Genomic DNA, 18,356 nt, shown 5'->3' with positions numbered 1-18,356 from the left:
AAAATCGGGCACCCACATAGCCAAGCTCAACGAGAAATGCTAAATCTGAGTTACTGAAAAATATTGGTTTGCCATAGTAGAGCACAGGTTATGGTGCTCAGCCACTGACCGAAACGTTGAAAGTTCGATCCAGGGCACAGTAGTGACGTTTCAATAGAGGAAAAACGGTTGAGGCCCGAGTACTCTGCGATATGAGTGCAGGTTGATGAACGCCAGCTTGTCGGAATTTCAGAAGCCCTCTACTACGGCCACTTTGATTTGGAAGCACGTTTGGAAGCTATCATACTTGCTTTTTAGCGCATTTCTTATCTCCAATGATTGCAACACTGCCCACAGTCCTCATATTGTGAGCCGTGCTGCACATCAGCAACTACACGCTGTTTTCGCTGACGGTTATTAGTGTCACAATGAATCTCAAACAGGTGACACGTTTCGCTTCAAGACTTGAAAATTTTAATACCTTAGCTTCACGTCCTCTGTCCTACATAAAACATTGTCACTGCCTTGCAGTATACACGCAAAGCTTTTTATAAAACATTTTCTTGATATTTTTTGTTTTCTATACTACTTTGATCAACCAGCAAGAAGTCTCCTAAAACGTTCAAACAGATCTTACAAAAAATGCTAACCAGAAGAATTGTAGACGGTGACCAAGAACGTGTCTTTGGTGAAGAAATTGCGGAGCACCAGCGAAGCCGCAACTGCTTAAAACAATGCATGAGCTTACCGCAGTCCATTTACCCAGGCCCTTAAGTGATGTTTCAGAAAAATTGGAGGTGATAACTGCCCACGTCTTGAGCAGCTACCTGAGTTTGATATTGAGAAGTGTGAAAGATGTGCTTAATGTTTCATATATATTCTGGTTTGTTTTACAGATTATTTTGAGGCATTTCACAGACAAGCAGTTGAGAAAAACACTAAAAATCAAGGTATGGAGGTGGCTCAGCTCCTTCTTATTCTGAAAACTTATTTCTGGCGGTGGTACAGGAAGCATAGGAATAATGTTGACAACACATGTCGACTCCCGAAAGGTATTAGGCACAGCTTTTAGATAAAATAGGTGGCTTCATTCACTTCTACAGCTCGTGCTCCTTCAAGCCAACATTATGGCACAGTATTCAACCATTGCTGCACGCAGATAAAAAGAGCATCTTTCATAGAGCAGGAAATCAACTTTTCTATTTGGTGCATAACATTCATAATGGCCTGGTTCTACGGTGTAAATATAAGGTAACCGCCTGCTCTTTCTGTGCGGTAAAATGTAAATGTGCGCGAACTTTTTGTTTTGACCTCAGTGAATTCAGACCAGATTGAAGTAAGTGAAAGCTTGAACCTTATTGCTTCAAGGTCGTTAGCCCTAAACATACACGATAGGTATTATAAGACAACATTTAGGGAGCCGCATTCCAAGATGTAAGCAGTGGGTGCACACTGATGAAAACTGGTCTTTAGTATTAACAATTGTTGCTTTTTACTATCCTTAGACTGCGATAAAATAATGAAAAACACCACAGTGGAGGGCTTCGAAAATTTTAGTCCACCGGGGTGCACCTATATGGAAAGTAAAGCTATTGCGTGAGCCTCTAGCCTTTTCGCCTCCATCGACAATGTGGCATCCACGGAAAGCAGTCTTTGTTTACTAGAGCAAAGTCAAGAGCCGGCTTTTCTGATACTTCCACTCTGTTCATTCTTTTTTCCTATCTTTCTCTTTTTTACGGACGGCTAGCTCATTATTTCTAGCGACTGTTCTGCCCAGCACGCGCACAGGCCATGAAAAACAGTTCCTTGCCTGGCAACGTGCTGACACAATGACACATTGAATCTCAATAGGAACAATGAACATTACGTCTTGAAGTGGTCATAAAATAGACTAAAATAAAAAGACACTGAAGCAGAAAACGTCGCCAATTGTGGCAGTTCACAGGGAGATGCATGAACAAATTTATTAGAATATCATCACTACCATACCCGTACTTGAGGCCATAGAAACGGGAGGAACGAATTTGTCGCTCTTGGTGAAAAGGAACCATGAATTCAGATGTGGCTAAAGTACAACACAAAGTAAGAATATTTATTACCCGAAATAGTTGATTCTGTGTTTTTGTTGCATTGTGGACAGGTTCCTCACCCTTGGAAGAAGATTTCTTGTTAGTCCAAGTGACCCTTCTTTTAACATAATCTATATGTAAGCCATATAAATATTCGGAGTATTTATAGAGCAGGTGGAGGTGAAAGGTCTTATCTTAAGCAGAGTGCATCAGACTCAATGTGTCCTTCACGTTCAAGGTCTTCCAGAGGCAGTGACGCGTACCAGTAAAACCCTTCATTACGTGATTCAGTTGGCCTGACAAAGGACTCCTTGGTAACGCATCCACGATTGATCTTTAACTCACGGTTTTTATCTGGAGATGAATGTAAGAAAGTGAGCTTCAGACAGTGAGAAAATGGCCACTGTAAGAACTCGTCAGCATCGCCCTTGAGCAGCCGCACATGAGCGTGCACAGACACTGACCTCTCATTTTTCTGCAGATACAGTCCTGGAGAGATGCGATAACCACACAGGTAGACGGGATCGCTCTCATATAGGCTCCAACGTGAAGATATTGCCTTGTCTTTCAAAGCTGCGAGTCCTGTGACGTAAAACAAGTTGTGTGTAATGCTCAATGTGTTTAGCGCAAGTAGATGGTCTTTTCTCACATCGGATGTAGTTTCGCTGATTTTGCTGTCTGAGACCTTTGATGCAGAGCATAGTGCACTGTTTGTTTTGCACTTCTGCACAATGACCTCTGTAGCACGCTCTAATGCTTTATCAAGAATGGCCTCGAAAGTGCTCACGGTTCGCAAGACACTTTCCGACCGGTTGTCGTCTTTGCTACGTTGTCGCCCGCCTTCAGCAATAATCTCCTCTAGCTTATTCAAACACTTTTTTGTTGCGTCGGCTACTACGAGTTTAAAATTTTCAGTTAGAGCGCCTATGCGTTGAACAGCTTCGTCAAGTCGGTTACCTTGTGCAGCCAAGTCATCTCTGACTTCTCTAACAATTGTGATCTTGGCTTCACTCACTGCCCGGGTTTGCTTTTCTGACGTGTTCATCACAGTCTCCCTCAGTGTATTGACCATATGCGAGAAGTCGTTCAGTCTATCGCAAGGTGTGTTTTCTCGTACTGCCTGGTGAAGGGCAGATCGTAGTTGCCTAACACCATCTTCCAATGCCACCTTTAGCTCGGTGAACACAGCTTCTGGAGTGGAACTCTGTGATGGTTCCTGACGGTGGGCTTCGTTGGGCAAAACATGTGTGCTGCAGTTGTTTCTCCTATGCGCGCACACATTCCTGCACAGGATCAGAGCGGAACACTTCGGACAGCGAGTAGAGTGATGCATGCAGTCTTCATCAAAGTGCTTCAGCAAATCCGAAGCACTCACGAGTGCGCCGCAGCCGTTGACCTCGTTCCAGCATTTCACCTGCAACATATAAAATTCAGCACCGAATAACTCAAAAAAATATAAAACATATTCAAGAAATATGTGAGCTAGTTGGGTTATAAAAGAAATAACTCTTAGATTATTTTTTTGTTCTCATGTGTACAGTATTTGCTAAGTAACAGCGAATTAAAACTTGATATAACTCAGATCCTTGAGGTCTAAGATACATTTTTATATTGAAAGTCCAGAAATAGTCGGTTTCATGTGTGAAATTGTGACTGTACTGACTGAGTAGGTTTATTACGCTTCAGAAGAAGCATATATGCATCACAGAGCGAAAAATAGTGCTTCATTTTTTTTCTAGTGTCTGGCAGTAATTACGGAATAAGCACGAAGAACACACGCTGGTTGAGTTCGAGAAAAATATTTCAATATTAGTAACAAGGGTGCAACCTTTCCATATTGCAATGCTTTCGAGGGGCCACTGGTAAAAAAAAATAGAAGTTTCTGTAGCGACTGCTCCAATTGTAAACCATGCGCTTCACTTCTGTGAACCCTGATTGATTGATTGATTTGTGGGGTTTAACGTCCCAAAACCACCATATGATTATGAGAGACGCCGTAGTGGAGGGCTACGGAATTTTGACCACCTGGGGTTCTATAACGTGCACCCAAATCTGAGCACACGGGCCTACGACATTTCCGCCTCCATTGGAAATGCAGCCGCCGCAGCCGGGATTTGAACCCGCGACCTGCGGTTCAGCAGCCGAGTACCTTAGCTACTAGACCACCGCGGCGGGGCACTTCTGTGAACCCTGAAGATATGCGTAGCATGGATGCCTACTTGTTCTCCAGGACAAAAGTGTAAGTTCTCTGCTAATTCAACCACCTATGAAGCCAATGGTTTAGTTTAGCACGTGATGTTTCACAAGCACTAGTATTTATTGTTAGAGACATTCGCAAATTTGGCTTCCATCATTTGGAGAATTTTTTTGAATGCCAAGCATTTCTTAGCAAATTTTGGCGACTTTGAGGTATCCATCCATCCATCCATCCATCCATCCATCCATCCATCCATCCATCCATTTATCTATCTATCTATCTATCTATCTATCTATCTATCTATCTATCTATCTATCTATCTATCTATCTATCTATCTATCTATCTATCTATCTATCCGCTTACGTTCGCGTGCTCCCATGGTCACCCCCTTAACTTGGTGTGAACCAAAATTAGCATGGAAGGGTAACATGGTTTGACGAATATGATGCGCTGGTCGGAAAATGAATATTGTCCCAATCCCGTCGCGTACGCCGTCAAACACTTACCGCCAGACACTGGCACATACCCAAGGGTGGGTATGTGCCGTGGGTGATTGACGCTTAGTATCTACCCCGGAACGACGACAGCAAACATGGGCAACTTTAACGCTCGAGAGTTAGGAAATACCCGACATCGTCATAGCGTCCACCTAACGATGACATAGAATAAGTGTCAGTATTAAGAAAAAGCTAACATGGGCAGCGTTGACCCCCCAATGAATGCAAATAATGAATTTGAGGGTCCCAAGAGCAATCTAACCCAAGCGTTTTGCGTGGCAGTCAAGCATTCTACCAATGAGCTACACCAGGTCTCAGAACTACTTTTTAAATAGACGCTAATCTGCCTGAAACATCAATAGTGGTTGCAATGCTGCCTACCCAAATTTACAAACAATACATATGTACCCTTTTGATGAAGCCGTCACGTCGGTTTAACGTCAATTGTCGTTAGCTGCCATGCACTGATGTTGAGCTATGAGCTGTGTCCAGGGCCAGCGTCTTCGCGAGTATCAGCGCTTCATATCAGCTTCTGACGTTTCTAATACACATGTTTTTATAACGAAAGTCCAGAAATGTCACCTGGAACACATGTTCCAGGTGACATTGTTGCGCAAGTTCAAAAACTGGTTATATAAACATCTGCAACTTCTCAACATGTCTGTGCGTGCAACATTTTTGCATATATTTAGCGTTATTTCACGACGTTTCGCTCATTTAAAAATGCAACACGGTAACCTTCCCTCCGCATGCTTCGGATAACTTTGATTGCCAGGTACGTCGGATCTGCTGATTTTTTTTTTGACATTTGTCGACTTCGAGCAAAGGTGAATCAATGAACGCTTTATCAATAAATTATGAGGTCATGCGCAGAAAGGCAAGCAAAGCAAAACAAGCTCCGCGTTTCTCACGCACAAATGACGCACGAAACACACTGACAGGTACAGACGAACGCGAATTAGTCTCTCAGTTTTTTACTTCGTTTTGTCTGAAAAGCGCACCCTTTTCGAAAACGCAGGCTGTGCAACAATTGCAGTGACCTTTGTGTGCCCGTTAACTACAATAGAATCGTTCCAATCAGAGCCAAAGGCCAGCCAAGACGTACAATCCTTCCCACCGCGAAGGGGTGCGCGAGTCAGCGCTCACCAACCTCCTCTCCGCGGTGCCAAGTACATGTAGGAAATAAGAGCGTGCGTCGCCGTGTCGTGACAATGTGGCCACGCACGCTCATTGCGCCATCTTGCTGGTATTGCTGAAAACACGATAGTTCTCCTGAGATGCTCGTCACACCCGCGGTAAGTGGTATATATAAATAGCTTGCCGTTTGATCGTTGAAGGAGGTGCTCATCCGTGACTCAGTTGTTAACACCTCGCGCTCAGTTTTCAGAGGTCCTAAGTTTGATTCCGCGCGCCGGAGTCTTATGAAACATTTTTCTTTCTTGCGTTTATATATATATATATATATATATATATATATATATATATATATATATATATATATATATATATATATATATATATATATATATATATGTATCTGTCGCATACGTCGTCAAACACTTTCTGCCAGGCAGTGGCACGTATCCACGGGCAGGTATGTGCCGCTGGTATGCGGATATTTGCCACAGGTGATTGACACTTATTAACTACCCAGGAACGAAGAGAACATACGGGCAATTTTAACGCGTCAGCGTTAAGAAAATTCCGGCATCGGTAGCGTCGACCCAACAAAGGCATAGCATACATGTCAGAGTTCTAGCTAGAATCAAACCAAAGCATTCGGCGTGGCAATGAAGCATTTTACAACAGAACTACGTCAGGTCTCGGAAGTACTTTTCAAATAAACGCTAATCTTCGTGAAGTGTCAATAGTGGTTGCAGTGATATTGTCACGGACGGCTATTTTCGGCGACACCGCGCCACGGCAATTAACGGGCGCCGTACTCCCCGACTGACCGTGAGAAACGGCGGCACATGAAAGGGAACCGATAAGTGCAAAATGGGGTGCTCTCCTTAGAACGTCGCCGCCGACAGTTAATCCTTTTGTAACTGTGGCGACGTCTGCAAGGTCGTAGAAGGCCGCGGTATACCCCGTACAAGGATTAGACTACAAGACGCCCGGCTGAGAGCTAAGTGGTTGACCGTTCCCACGGAGAAAAGCGTGGGAAACGCTCTGGTGGCCAAGCAGTATGACAACAACCCGACAGGTTGTGACTCTCGCTAGTTGCGGGCCCTCTCCCTATTAAAAAGCGGTGGGGTCAAAATATTTTTGGGGGGAGTTTCCCCTCAATTAAACGCGCATGATTGGACCCAGGTAGAGGTCTCTTGTCCCCAAGGAAGAGAGCGACGAGACACGAGGGGAATTTAAGCGCAGGATTTTGCCCTTCTAGGCAGACTAATCGCTGACCAAGATGGTGTAGAAACAGATCAACAAGCATCTCTTCTAGAAGTTTTTAGTGTGGCTCTGTATCGGCTGGCCACCTAAACTTAGCCGTTCGTCTAGTTGTGACGCGATATTAACGTCTGCAACGTAGACATCGGGACTTCGCCTCGAGTTAGCTCAACCTGCTCGAAGTCACCTGCAAGCGCTAGCCTCCCGGAGCCACCAGCGTTGCAACACCGCCGACATCGCAGTCGTGCCAGAACTCTCTTCGACTTCTCGCATCCGATCGTCGGGGACACAACGCTGCCGGTCATCAAACGTATGCCTTCACCTGTTTATATCTTCGAACTTTCTACTCCGTAGTTCCATTGTTGTTAGTTTGTGTAGCTTGTAATAGTTCTCTCTCGTAAGCTGATTTATTGTTTCTGTTATATATTTCTTTAATTGTTTCAAGTGTCGATATATTTTGTTAGTTGTATTGAAGTGTTGTATTAGATCCCGTGTTGCTTCAATATCACTAGAGTAAAGTTTGTTTTGTTTTCCCACGTCTCTGATCTCTTCACTGTCTCTGCTTGCGTACGGAACGAACCAACCTGCTGTCATTCCCGTCGCCGACTTCGCGCTGGCGACGCTAGAGTGGCAGCTTGTAACAGATATCTACCCAATTTTATAAACATTGCATATGTACACCTTTAATTCAGCCATCACGTTGGGTTAACGTCAATTGTAGTTAGGTACCATGCGCTGAATTTGATTATTGTAGCAGTGTCCAGGGCTAGCATGTTCGCGAGCATGAGCACTTCATATGAGCTTCTGGTGTTGCTAATACGCATGTTTTATTTGGCATCGTTGCGCAAGTGCTATCGTCTAGAATTATAAAAATCTGCAACTCTTCAACATATGTCAATGCGTGAAGTAACTACATATATTTAGCGTCTTTTCATGACTTGTTCCTCAATAAAAAAACTGCAACATGGTCACCTTCCCTCCGCATACTTCGCACAATGTCGACTCCGCTGGTACGGGGGATCTGCCAATTTTTTTTTTTTCGACAAGTGAAATTATTGCGTATTTGCGTAATCATTCCGGGCAGTTTCTGCGAGGAGAACCTAATACCAGGGGCACACAGTTCGAAATTATCTTTTCTGATACCGACACGTTCATATTATCGGCACTTTCCTTCTATTGAAATGCACGGGGCTGTGCCGGAAGCAGGACGTCAGTTTGAGTAAACTGTGTGTTGGAATTAACTGAGCTTGATATAAAAACATTTTACTCTATTCATTTTCTGCCTGCGTTCGGGGTATTTGGGCCTCTGCCAGCGCTTCATAGCTATTTGTGTCTCAAACTTTTGCCTCTTTCTGTTTTAGTGGACCAGTGGTGAATAGTGAGATTGAGCAATCTTTTGTGGCCCATACCAATTTAAAACTTTAGTTTTCTTGAAAGCCTTATAATGGCACATACCCGTTAAGGTGGTGATAGTCTGCTGCGATCGCCTTAGAAGGAACATTTTTTACGCATCTTCGCCATAATATTATCTGGAGTTGTACCTGTCAAAACCACAACACGGCTACGAGGCACGCAATAGATGAGGGATCCACATATTTGTGCATCCGTTGTTCATTACCGTGCAGAGTACTCAGACTTCTAGCATACTGGCTTCATCAAACTCTAACTGCCATGTCCTGTCACAGTCAAGAAACGCAACTACTTCCATATCTGAGTTCCGCTTGATTTATTTGAATGTGGGTGAAATCACTTCTATTTTTACCTGTAACGTTCCCAGTGCAATGCTTACACCTCTTTTATAGCCAAATATTGGCATTACTCAAGGTGCAGCCACGTTGTATCTCACATCTATTTCTAACTATTGCGATCATATTCGCACCATATTGTAACAGAATCGATTGTTTTTCGTTCTTCAGTCTTACCTTACGCCTCAGCAGATTCTCCAAAGGAAAGTCTCTCCAATCAGCGTCTTCTGCAGAAACCTGTTCACCGTCTAGGGGACATTCGTGTGCGTCGGTATCCAAGCACTGCTCATAGCATGCTTTGCACAGTACATGTCGACAGGGCAGGCAGATGGTCGTTCTGGGCAGCAAACCACAAGCGTCGCATATTCGGTACGCCGGAATAGGCTCAGAAAAGTACAGAGGTCTCCAGTCTAGTTTTTGCGAAAACCCGAATAGTGTGTACTTCTGCATTTGAAAAGCCACGAAGAGCGCAGCGTGCCCGCCCAATGCCGAAACGGTCTTGTGAACTCCAAGCGCTGTCAGCGCTTCTTCACTCGGCTGTTGTCGAGGCTTCCGTTTCTGATAAAGCTACGCTTACTTCGTTATCGTTCGAACCACTATCCGAGTTTGAAAAGAGAAAGTTTTGTTATCGCCTCGTTGCACTGTGAGTAATTCTCAGCGCGAACCAAGCTTGCAGTGTTCGAGAAGCTTCATGACTGTAATAGATTGTTTTGTTGAAATCACGCCCACTTCAGACATTACAGATTATTCTGAAAGATACGCGGCCACTAGCGATTACACTAGAATATTGGACCACACGTGTGAAAATGCCGCCGCGCTTCACCGCTTATCAGTTGATCGTCGGCCGGCGCTCTATTCACCGCTATCAGTGCCAGTGTGTTTGCTGCAATCTGACCTTCATTTCCTGGCTCCAAGTTCGACCGAATACACAGTTTCAACTGAACATCGAGTGTGCGCCCTTAGTCGACGTCATGACCCCGTGACGTCTGGTGCAGGTGCTTTCCAGCCCATCAACCGAACGCTTCCTTCAAGCCGTGATGCACGCATGTGCTCCCACGTGGTGAGGTCCAACAAGAGTTCGGTACGAGTAACAACACAGAAACTACAGGGAATTCATTGTGCACTCCACTTGCAAAGACGCATTACATCGGCCTAGGGAGCCCATTGTGATCGAGACTTTTACTCGAACCATGAACTGCTTCGCATGCTTGACATGGTTCTAATTAGTTAGAAATGGCGTGATTTTTTTTGAAGTAGAATCAATGCGTGTGCATCAGCACGGCTTTCGGAGAAATATGACTGAGGCAGGCGTATTACTACTTAAGGCATGATCCCGATTGTCACTCATTTTGGCGTCAAACTGATTCAATAATTGTTTGTAACAAGTTCTCTGACAGCTCACTTCATAAGGCTTTACATATCCTGCGCCCAATCCCACCACTTTGCTTCTGTACTGGGTATCACTTCCAAGAAGCCATTCCAAGTGGTCGCACAACAAACGTTTACACATTGTTTAATTAATAAGCCTTGATCGACTGAATGGAAGCACCTCTCTCATTCTGTCACTGAAATGACGTGTCCATAAACATTTTGAACTAGTTTTTAGGTATATGAGTCCACCAGTTACCTTCTGTGCCACTGTAAGGCCACCCTTCATGTACAACCTCCCTAGCGTGGCGTTTAGGGAAATGAAAGAAAAGTACAAAATAATGAATGCACTGAAGAAGGCAACGCATGCCCACAGGGACACACGAAGAGAAGCATGAAGCATGAACGTATTTTGCTGCTCGGTTAAATTATCTTGTTTCCTCAGAAGCATGCATTGCTTGTTGCATATAAATCACTGCAAATCACCCCAAATTTTTGTCATTTTGACAGTTCCACGTTGGTGCAGTTGTCCTAGCAACAGATAAAACGTTGGTGATACGGAGCTCAGTCTGACTGCTAGAATCTTGTGCGTGCCATGAGAGAAGAATTCAGCTTTAGATAAGCACTCTCTTTCATAATGCGTGGAAACATTTCATCTACGTTTTGTGAATATCATGGCTGTTTCTTAATGTGCCATACATCACGTGTTCGCTTGCAAAGTACGTGCCGGAAAATCTCGTTTTCAGCAGTACGCAATGCAATTTATAACTATGCATATCAAAACCCCGTGACGCCTGGTGACGCAACCAGGCTTTCCCTGTACAAAAATTTTCCTAGCACGCTGAGCTACCGCGAGCTTCGCTTTTGGCTTACAGCGAGTATTGATTCTTTGCTGAGGATGAAGATTGCATACCTGCCACACACGCTACAAAAATATATCTAGAATTTGAGGCATTTTTTTGCCATTAAACCCGTTGCAACTGGGCTCGTCTGGGTACTTGTGACGCGCAAAGTTCTTGTCCTTGTATATCCCGATAAAGACTAATACAAGTGTCGGTGCCGGAATGTATTGGTTTGCTGTCATATCCCGCTTACCTTTGTGACCAAGCACTAAATCTAAGGGTTTGATTTAATGACGCTACAGTTTAGCCTCATTAGGTTAACTTGGTAAACTTGAAATGAAAGACAGCGAGCACTGAAAATGAATTATCTCAGCCGGTTTAGGGATATACCCGAATAACAACTAACATCGCGTGACTTTAAAACAGGTAACCCGTAGGAGAAGCCTTCAAAACAGCACCGCCTAATTGTTTTTACATAAACCTTATCCTTTTTTTTTCTTTTCTTTCCATATTGTGAAGACGTGTAATAAATTTTTGTTGGAAGAGTTACAATGCCTGAGAATAAAAAAATATTGTCATTTAATTTAAAGGCAGCTTATAAATCACTGCTGGTAAAACTTTTTCAATGTATTTTTTTCTTTCGTGCCAGTTAGCTGATGAAGTGAACAACTACTCATGAACAACAACCCATGTAATAAAATGTCAAGGTAACAATGAACAACCGCTCACGTAATAAAACGTCATCAAGGAAAAGCACCTTTTGGTTGTTATCTAAACAAAAACCAATCCTAAATTTGCTCCCATTTGTTTTATTTGTGATGAACCAGCAGCACGGCAGCCGCTGTAGAATGAACCCTTCATCTTCAACGTGGCATTTATACTACGCACGGCGCGGACACCTTTCAGGGTTACGCGTCACAGCGTATGGCAGTGCACGCACAAAAGAAGGAATATATGTCAACGCACTCAGTACCAGAGCTTTTCGAAATAGCAAACAAAGTGTACTTTGAAATAATGTTTCTAGAAACCCAGACTTGCCAATGATCACCAATAAATGCTTATAGGTTGGCGTTGCACAACTTTTTGTACAGAATATCTGTCTCTTTCCCACAGTAACGATCAATTTTGTACGCTATACCCTAGAATGTGGCCAATGTGTGCCGCCGTAGCAGACGATGTGGTTCTCGCCAGCTCCTCAAACATCTGCGCACGCGCAAAGTGATTCCGGCCACGCGATGCCATGGGCTTCTAGATTTACCCTAAGTAGGAAACAAACTGTCAGTTGACAATAACCAGCAATGCCGGCTAATAAGTAAACGATTATGACCTTTCTCAAGTGCAAGTGAATGCGGTGTCTCGTGTTAACGTGGGTTTAAGGACGGTGGAATGGTGGAAGACACGGAGGCTACAGATGCCGTATACCCGTGGTGGGTGAGAGAACCATGTTCCACATAAAAAACAGCGCCAATAACGAGAGACAAGAAAAAGAAGGAGACAGACAGTGGCACTGACCGCTGTCTGTCAGTGCCGCTGTCTGTCTCCTTCTTTTTCTTGTCTCTCGTTATTGGCGCTGTTTTTTATGTGAATCATGTCGTACCAACTCGCCCAAGCAACCACGTTAGAACCATGTTGTTCTGTTTCCCAGGCTTATGCGACTACTCACGATCGAGTGGCACTTACCTCTCAAGCTTGAGCAAACATAAGTATTCAAACAAAAAATACGGCGGAGTTCAATGGAGACCTCACGGAGAATTTTTTTCACTGTGACTTGACGATTCTCTCCTTTTTCTAGCATTATTCTTCTCTCTGTTCGCAGGCATCTCTCCCCAGAATGACAGCCATGTTCACTTTTGTGGAGGCAGCGTCATCACTACCGACATAATTGTCACGGCCGTGTTATGGTGGCTATCCGCGCACTGCGTTTACTCGTAGGGGCAGTGGTAGTATACTTACCATGTATTTCTATAGGGACACCATTCTGGCGGTGCTGTTATGCTGCTTCGGTGAGTGTTCTTTGTCAAACACGCTAGTCACTCGGGCACTTTGATTAAAATTCGACCAGCCATATCTTTACTATTGAGAAACAGCAAAAGTTACGAGTATGAGCCGTAAAACGAAATGGTGTTTCACTACAGGCACACACAGCTTGCCTCACCAAGATCTAGAGTAACAATTGAAGCAAGTGTGCTGTACGTACCGCAGGACATGTGTTAGATGTCAAGCACAGGTAGGCAAATTCACTCAGGATTAGTAGGGGCCTCAATTTTACATTTTTTCGCGGACTATTATTTATGTTGCACCTAAATCGGACTGAGTACGAATGAGAAACGTATTGCTGCGCGTGGGACAGAGCGACACGTAAACACACACAATATTCCCTGAATGAGTGTGAGTGACCTCCACGTTTTACCACCAATATGCAGTCCTGTGTATCTATATTCAGCTTTACTATCCGCCTTATTACTGGCTTGTACTTATACTGAAGCCTGTTCCCACATATACAACTTAAAAAACGCTATTATGCGAACGAAATATATACTGTTTAGAATACTTATTGGCGTAAGCGGGTGCCATGACCTGCACCACGAATTATTTCGCGAGAAGTTGTTAATAAAGGTTAAGGTTGTTGTAGGTAGCCGGCGGATCTTGTCTTGCATAATTTGCAAGTGATTGCCCCGCCCGGTTTCCTCTTTACTATTTAGAGCTACTGTACTCTGTTTTTTAACTAAGCATGCGCAGGCTCTTAAAAGAAAAATTGTGCATAGTGCGACGCAAACCTTCATAGGGTATCTCGTTTGAGTAGCGTATCCCAGGAAAATATCGAAGTTTGACTGAAACCATTGATAACTCGTATTTCAAGGTACAAGATCAAAAGGTGTATCGCAAAGCACCGATTATGTCACATCTTAGCATAGAGGAGCAATACCATCATAATGAAAAAATCAATGTTTATGCTAGCGAAGTCAGTCGTATCACTGAGGTTCACGTCAAGCAGTAAGTATGAGTGAGTCGTGCTAACTTGTATTTATAGCGAGTTGGTGTCCGAGTGAGTCCGGTTGAGGAAGAAGTTGCGAGTCTTACCCTGATTGAGCACTTAGAGTCAGAGAGAGAATGAAACTTTGTGAATATACGCACGTTCTCTTCGCCCAGAGACGGGTTACTTACACATTTCACGTATACTCGGGGACATTTTTCTGTGGCAATAAAGGGAAGACGACGAAGCCAAAGTGGGCATGTGCCCCCGCTGTAGAATATAGTGCCACGATTGAGTCCGTGTTTTCCGCGTGAAAATATTTGAAAAACAACAATGTTTCCTGCTAAATGCTGTTTATAAAGAGACGCTGCATATACAGCGGAGATAACATTTTTTGTTGCTGCTTTCTGAAAAGTCACTTCGCGTTTTGGCGTACCTGAAAACGTAGAAAGTTTTGCGTGCACCTCACAGTCAAATTGGCATCTTCATCTTTAGCTGAGCGTGCGTCGCCTTCCAGCTATGCAGACGACTCGCCTAAGAAACTTGTGTCAAATTTCTCTCACAAATGGCTGTGTGAGCAGGCGTATAAAACTGTGTGCAGTGGGACAACATGAACGCAGCCTTTATGCGAAACGCGAGCCGAACCGGACTATACTTCACGGAAATTTACAGAAGCAGTAGCTCCGCCCACGTAGCCTTCTCTTCAATGCCACAGAAAGTTGTTCCTGGTATAGCCATGGCTCGCCGCCGACGCTTGAGCCCTTCCCACCAGCTGGAACTTGTCCCCAGACTTTACCAACGCCAGCAACGCCTTTCACTGGTCAATGGATTTTCTCGTACGCGGTGTTCGTCCAAGGGCTGGAGACTTGTGTTGTTTGGACACAGCACCATATAATGTGGTACAGGGTGTTTACAGAGTCTGGAAAGTATTGAAAGTTCTTGCTGTAGTTTCCAGAGTACAGGTGTGTATTAGTGTGCCTTACTGATAGACGCTTGCCTGTAGCTTCTCCAAATCGGCGGAGCACAATACATTTCTTGAATGAGTCTACGTGAGCTCCACTTTTTGGTGCCGACCTGGTAAGTTAGGACTCTAAAATTACGGACAATTGCAATGACGAAATTTTAAACTCTCTTGTATTTCTACACTATTAGTGATTTAACGTCATTCTCTGTCATTGAGAATATCGTTCCACTTTTGTTTTGCTGGAGCCGGTTGACAGCAATGCGGTAATTACTCACTGCTATGACGCCCTTTTGCCGCTGTAGATGTCTGCAGACCTGGCTCGGTTAGCATAAAAAAAGGCACTGGATTAAGTATTCAACGTTAATTTCTTGCGAAAATGCACAATTAAAATAACGATCATTAATCTTCGCAAAACATATCCCGGCGCGATTTCAGTTCAAAGTGGGCATCTGGACTCGAGTCAACCGCCAAGTTACAGTGAGCGCCAAACAATGAGTGATTCAATTTTCGAATATTTTGAGTAATGGCAAAGTTTTTGAATGACCGGCAAACATGCTCGCTTGTTAGTACACGCTGCGAAAGTAATGCGTTTAACTTGCGAACGTACTGGATTTCTGGAGCCCTCGATTATAATGCGTTTGTCATGATCATATCGTCGTATTGCGTCGTAAAAAGACGAACCATTCTTATCGAATATTGGGAATCTTAGCTGATTGGTGAGTTTACATAAATTAAAGAGACAGCATGTGGACACCCGAGAACAAGAGAGAAGACCACGGCGTTTGCGGTGTCTTGGCTTCTCTCTTATGTCCATGCCTTTACACCTCGTGTCTTTAACATGACTGAGAAATAATATGTCATTTGCTGTTGAGCGTTTGTCGTGGTATATTTCTTTCTTGTTCCTTCTTCTTGTTCTCGTGCCATTGTTTCATTTTGAGCTTTAATTAGGAAACAGCCTAAATTTATCAAGTTGGTATAACTGATGGTGGCGGAACGATGATGAGACCCAAAGACGGCTTTTCTCGATCGCGTTACCTTGCTATGTGCAGATGAGTCTGTTTCTTTCTGGATTTCTTCCACAAGCCACATATTCCTTTGCCAAGCTGAACAAAAAAATTCATACAGCTCTCACGGATAGTCGTGCACAGTGACTTAAGCAGTTTCGACAACAAAATCGCTCCGCTGAAGCTGAAGACCCCGTTCGACCTAGCCACAAACGAAGGACGTATTGGCGCAGTTTGCCTTCCTCGTGCAAACTACCGCATCACAGACAACGTTACCGTCACAAGATGGGGTCAGGCACCAAAGGGTGCGCATCTACGCATGTGTTTACGTGGTACGCATGTGTTTACCAACGCCAGCATGCGGGCGATGCAGTGTGGCGGAACTAGAATGTTTGGCCGCGGGAACCAACATGGCGCTTGTTGCCATGGAAACATGAAGTGGACACTGCGTTCTAGTGAGTGCTGGCAAGTGGTGGGTTGAAGGCTGACAGCACCCTGCAAAATGGAGACGCGTGCACATGAAGGCTCTCTAGGTGACGCGTGGTTATTGCGCTATCTTTCTGGTGATGCTGAAGAGACGATAATCCCCCCCCCCCCCCCCCGGTTGCTTGTCAGCAGCGTTAGGTGGTAGATATGAATAGCTTTCCGTTTCAACGACTAAGGATGTGCTCCTATGACTCAGTGGTTAACGCCTCGCATTCACGATGCAGAGGCTTCGCATTCGATTGCGTACACCGGAGTTCTGAATGCGAAGCATTTCTCAGCGAACTTCGGCGACTTTAAGCGCATCTATCTATCTATCTATCTATCTATCTATCTATCTATCTATCTATCTATCTATCTATCTATCTATCTATCTATCTATCTATCTATCTATCTATCTATCTATCTATCTATCTATCTACAGCTTTCAGCTCTCTTGGCCGTTTCGATAATAGTGCCGATAGCGAACATAGTATGGCATAACATGGCTGTATTAAGAACATATTTGACTACTCATAACGAGAAAATCATGATATGTTTGTGTATATTGTCATGATTTACATTTCAGAGTCTTGCAGCTGTTGCGGTGGTTCCGCTCACATAACATGTTGCAAAACTTGTATGATATAACATGATTGCATGGCGAACACCAGTGACAGACCCTAACATGAAAATAATGACAGGAGTGTCATGTAACAACATGAATACATGTCACTATCATGATGCGCTCGTGGCATTTTCGTTAACGGCACATATACGAAATTTGGTATTACGGCACGCGAATGGATGAAGAAGGTGTGGGACTGATGCCAACATGATAATCATGAGATGCGTGTCATGTAACAACATGACTACATGCCACGCTCATCATGCGCTGGCGGCCGTTTCGCTAGCTTCAAATATACCAAATTCGGTTTACGGGACGTGAATGAAAGACGAAAGCATGATTCTGGTTCAAACATGGTAAACATGAGATGGGTGTCATGTAACAACATGACATTATGGTAACCTCATGACGCGCTTGTGGCCGTTTCGCTAGCTTTACATCTGCTAATCTCGGTATTTTGCAACGTGAACGAACGACATAGGTAAATGACACATCCAAACATGATATTCACAACATCAGATTCATTTATCAACATGTCTACATGCCAGACTCATGATGCGCTCGCTGCCGTTTCGCTAGCTTCACATAAGCCAAATTTAGTATTGCGTGACGTCAATGATTGAAGAGGTATGTGAATAGTGAAAACATGACAATCATGAGATGCGTGTCATGTGATAACATGACTACGTGCCACAGTCAAGGCGCCAATACATTTTGACCTGACATGATGTGTGTAGCCGCCGGTCGTCATTTCTTCGCGTAACGTCAGCGTTGCCGCGCCAGGTGCCGGTCCTGCCATATACGGCCGCATTTTCGATGGAGGCGAAAACGCTAGCGGTACGTGTGAGTAGACTGAGTTGCAACTGAAGGACCCCAGGTAGTCAAAATTTTCAGAGACTTCCACAACGGCCTCTCACCTTATCATATCTGGGACATTAAATATTGGGACAGTTTTGGGACAATAAATTTGGCCACTACTTTCAGACCATGAGATCTGTGCTAGTTTGTAAGAAGTCGCGGTAAAGGAGGCTGCGTAAATGAACAGTGGCAAAAGCACGAAACAACTTCACGAGATGGGCGCGAACTTGTCATCTGTTACACCCTGACCGCCACCGAGTCCCAAAAGATTCCGGCCGATGGCTAGGAGGATGAATGGTGATGAAGGCCAAAGCCCCTTTGTCCGTCACTCTAGATGTGTGCAAATAAATGTTATTTTCTCTCTCTCTCTCTCTTTT

The 18,356-nt window shown here is 44.1% G+C and overlaps 1 protein-coding gene across 1 annotated transcript; it reads right to left on the bottom strand.

The window, feature by feature from the left end:
• Nucleotides 1-1,917: 1,917 nt before the first annotated feature.
• LOC142768675 (uncharacterized) lies at nt 1,918-9,385 on the bottom strand. Its single transcript, XM_075870689.1, has 2 exons — nt 9,057-9,385; nt 1,918-3,462 (listed from the first exon to the last, which is right to left on the bottom strand). Exons 1-2 carry the CDS (start codon nt 9,327-9,329, stop codon nt 2,239-2,241), a joined length of 1,497 nt encoding a protein of 498 aa, XP_075726804.1. The 5' UTR covers nt 9,330-9,385; the 3' UTR covers nt 1,918-2,238.
• Between the last annotated feature and the right edge of the window lie 8,971 nt (nt 9,386-18,356).

This window comes from Rhipicephalus microplus, chromosome 8 (genome assembly GCF_043290135.1).
Source record: "Rhipicephalus microplus isolate Deutch F79 chromosome 8, USDA_Rmic, whole genome shotgun sequence".
Lineage (NCBI taxonomy): Eukaryota > Metazoa > Arthropoda > Arachnida > Ixodida > Ixodidae > Rhipicephalus > Rhipicephalus microplus.
The sequence above is the reverse complement of the archived record's forward strand: the minus strand, read 5'-3'. Positions and strand labels throughout refer to the sequence as shown.

Coding starts and splice junctions, on each gene's coding strand:
- LOC142768675 (XM_075870689.1), bottom strand. CDS start 9,329: ATGCAGAAGTACACACTATTCGGGTTTTCGCAAAAACTAGACTGGAGA. Junction 3,463..9,056: donor AGAATCTGCTGAGGCGTAAG/GTAAGACTGAAG, acceptor TATATGTTGCAG/GTGAAATGCTGGAACGAGGT.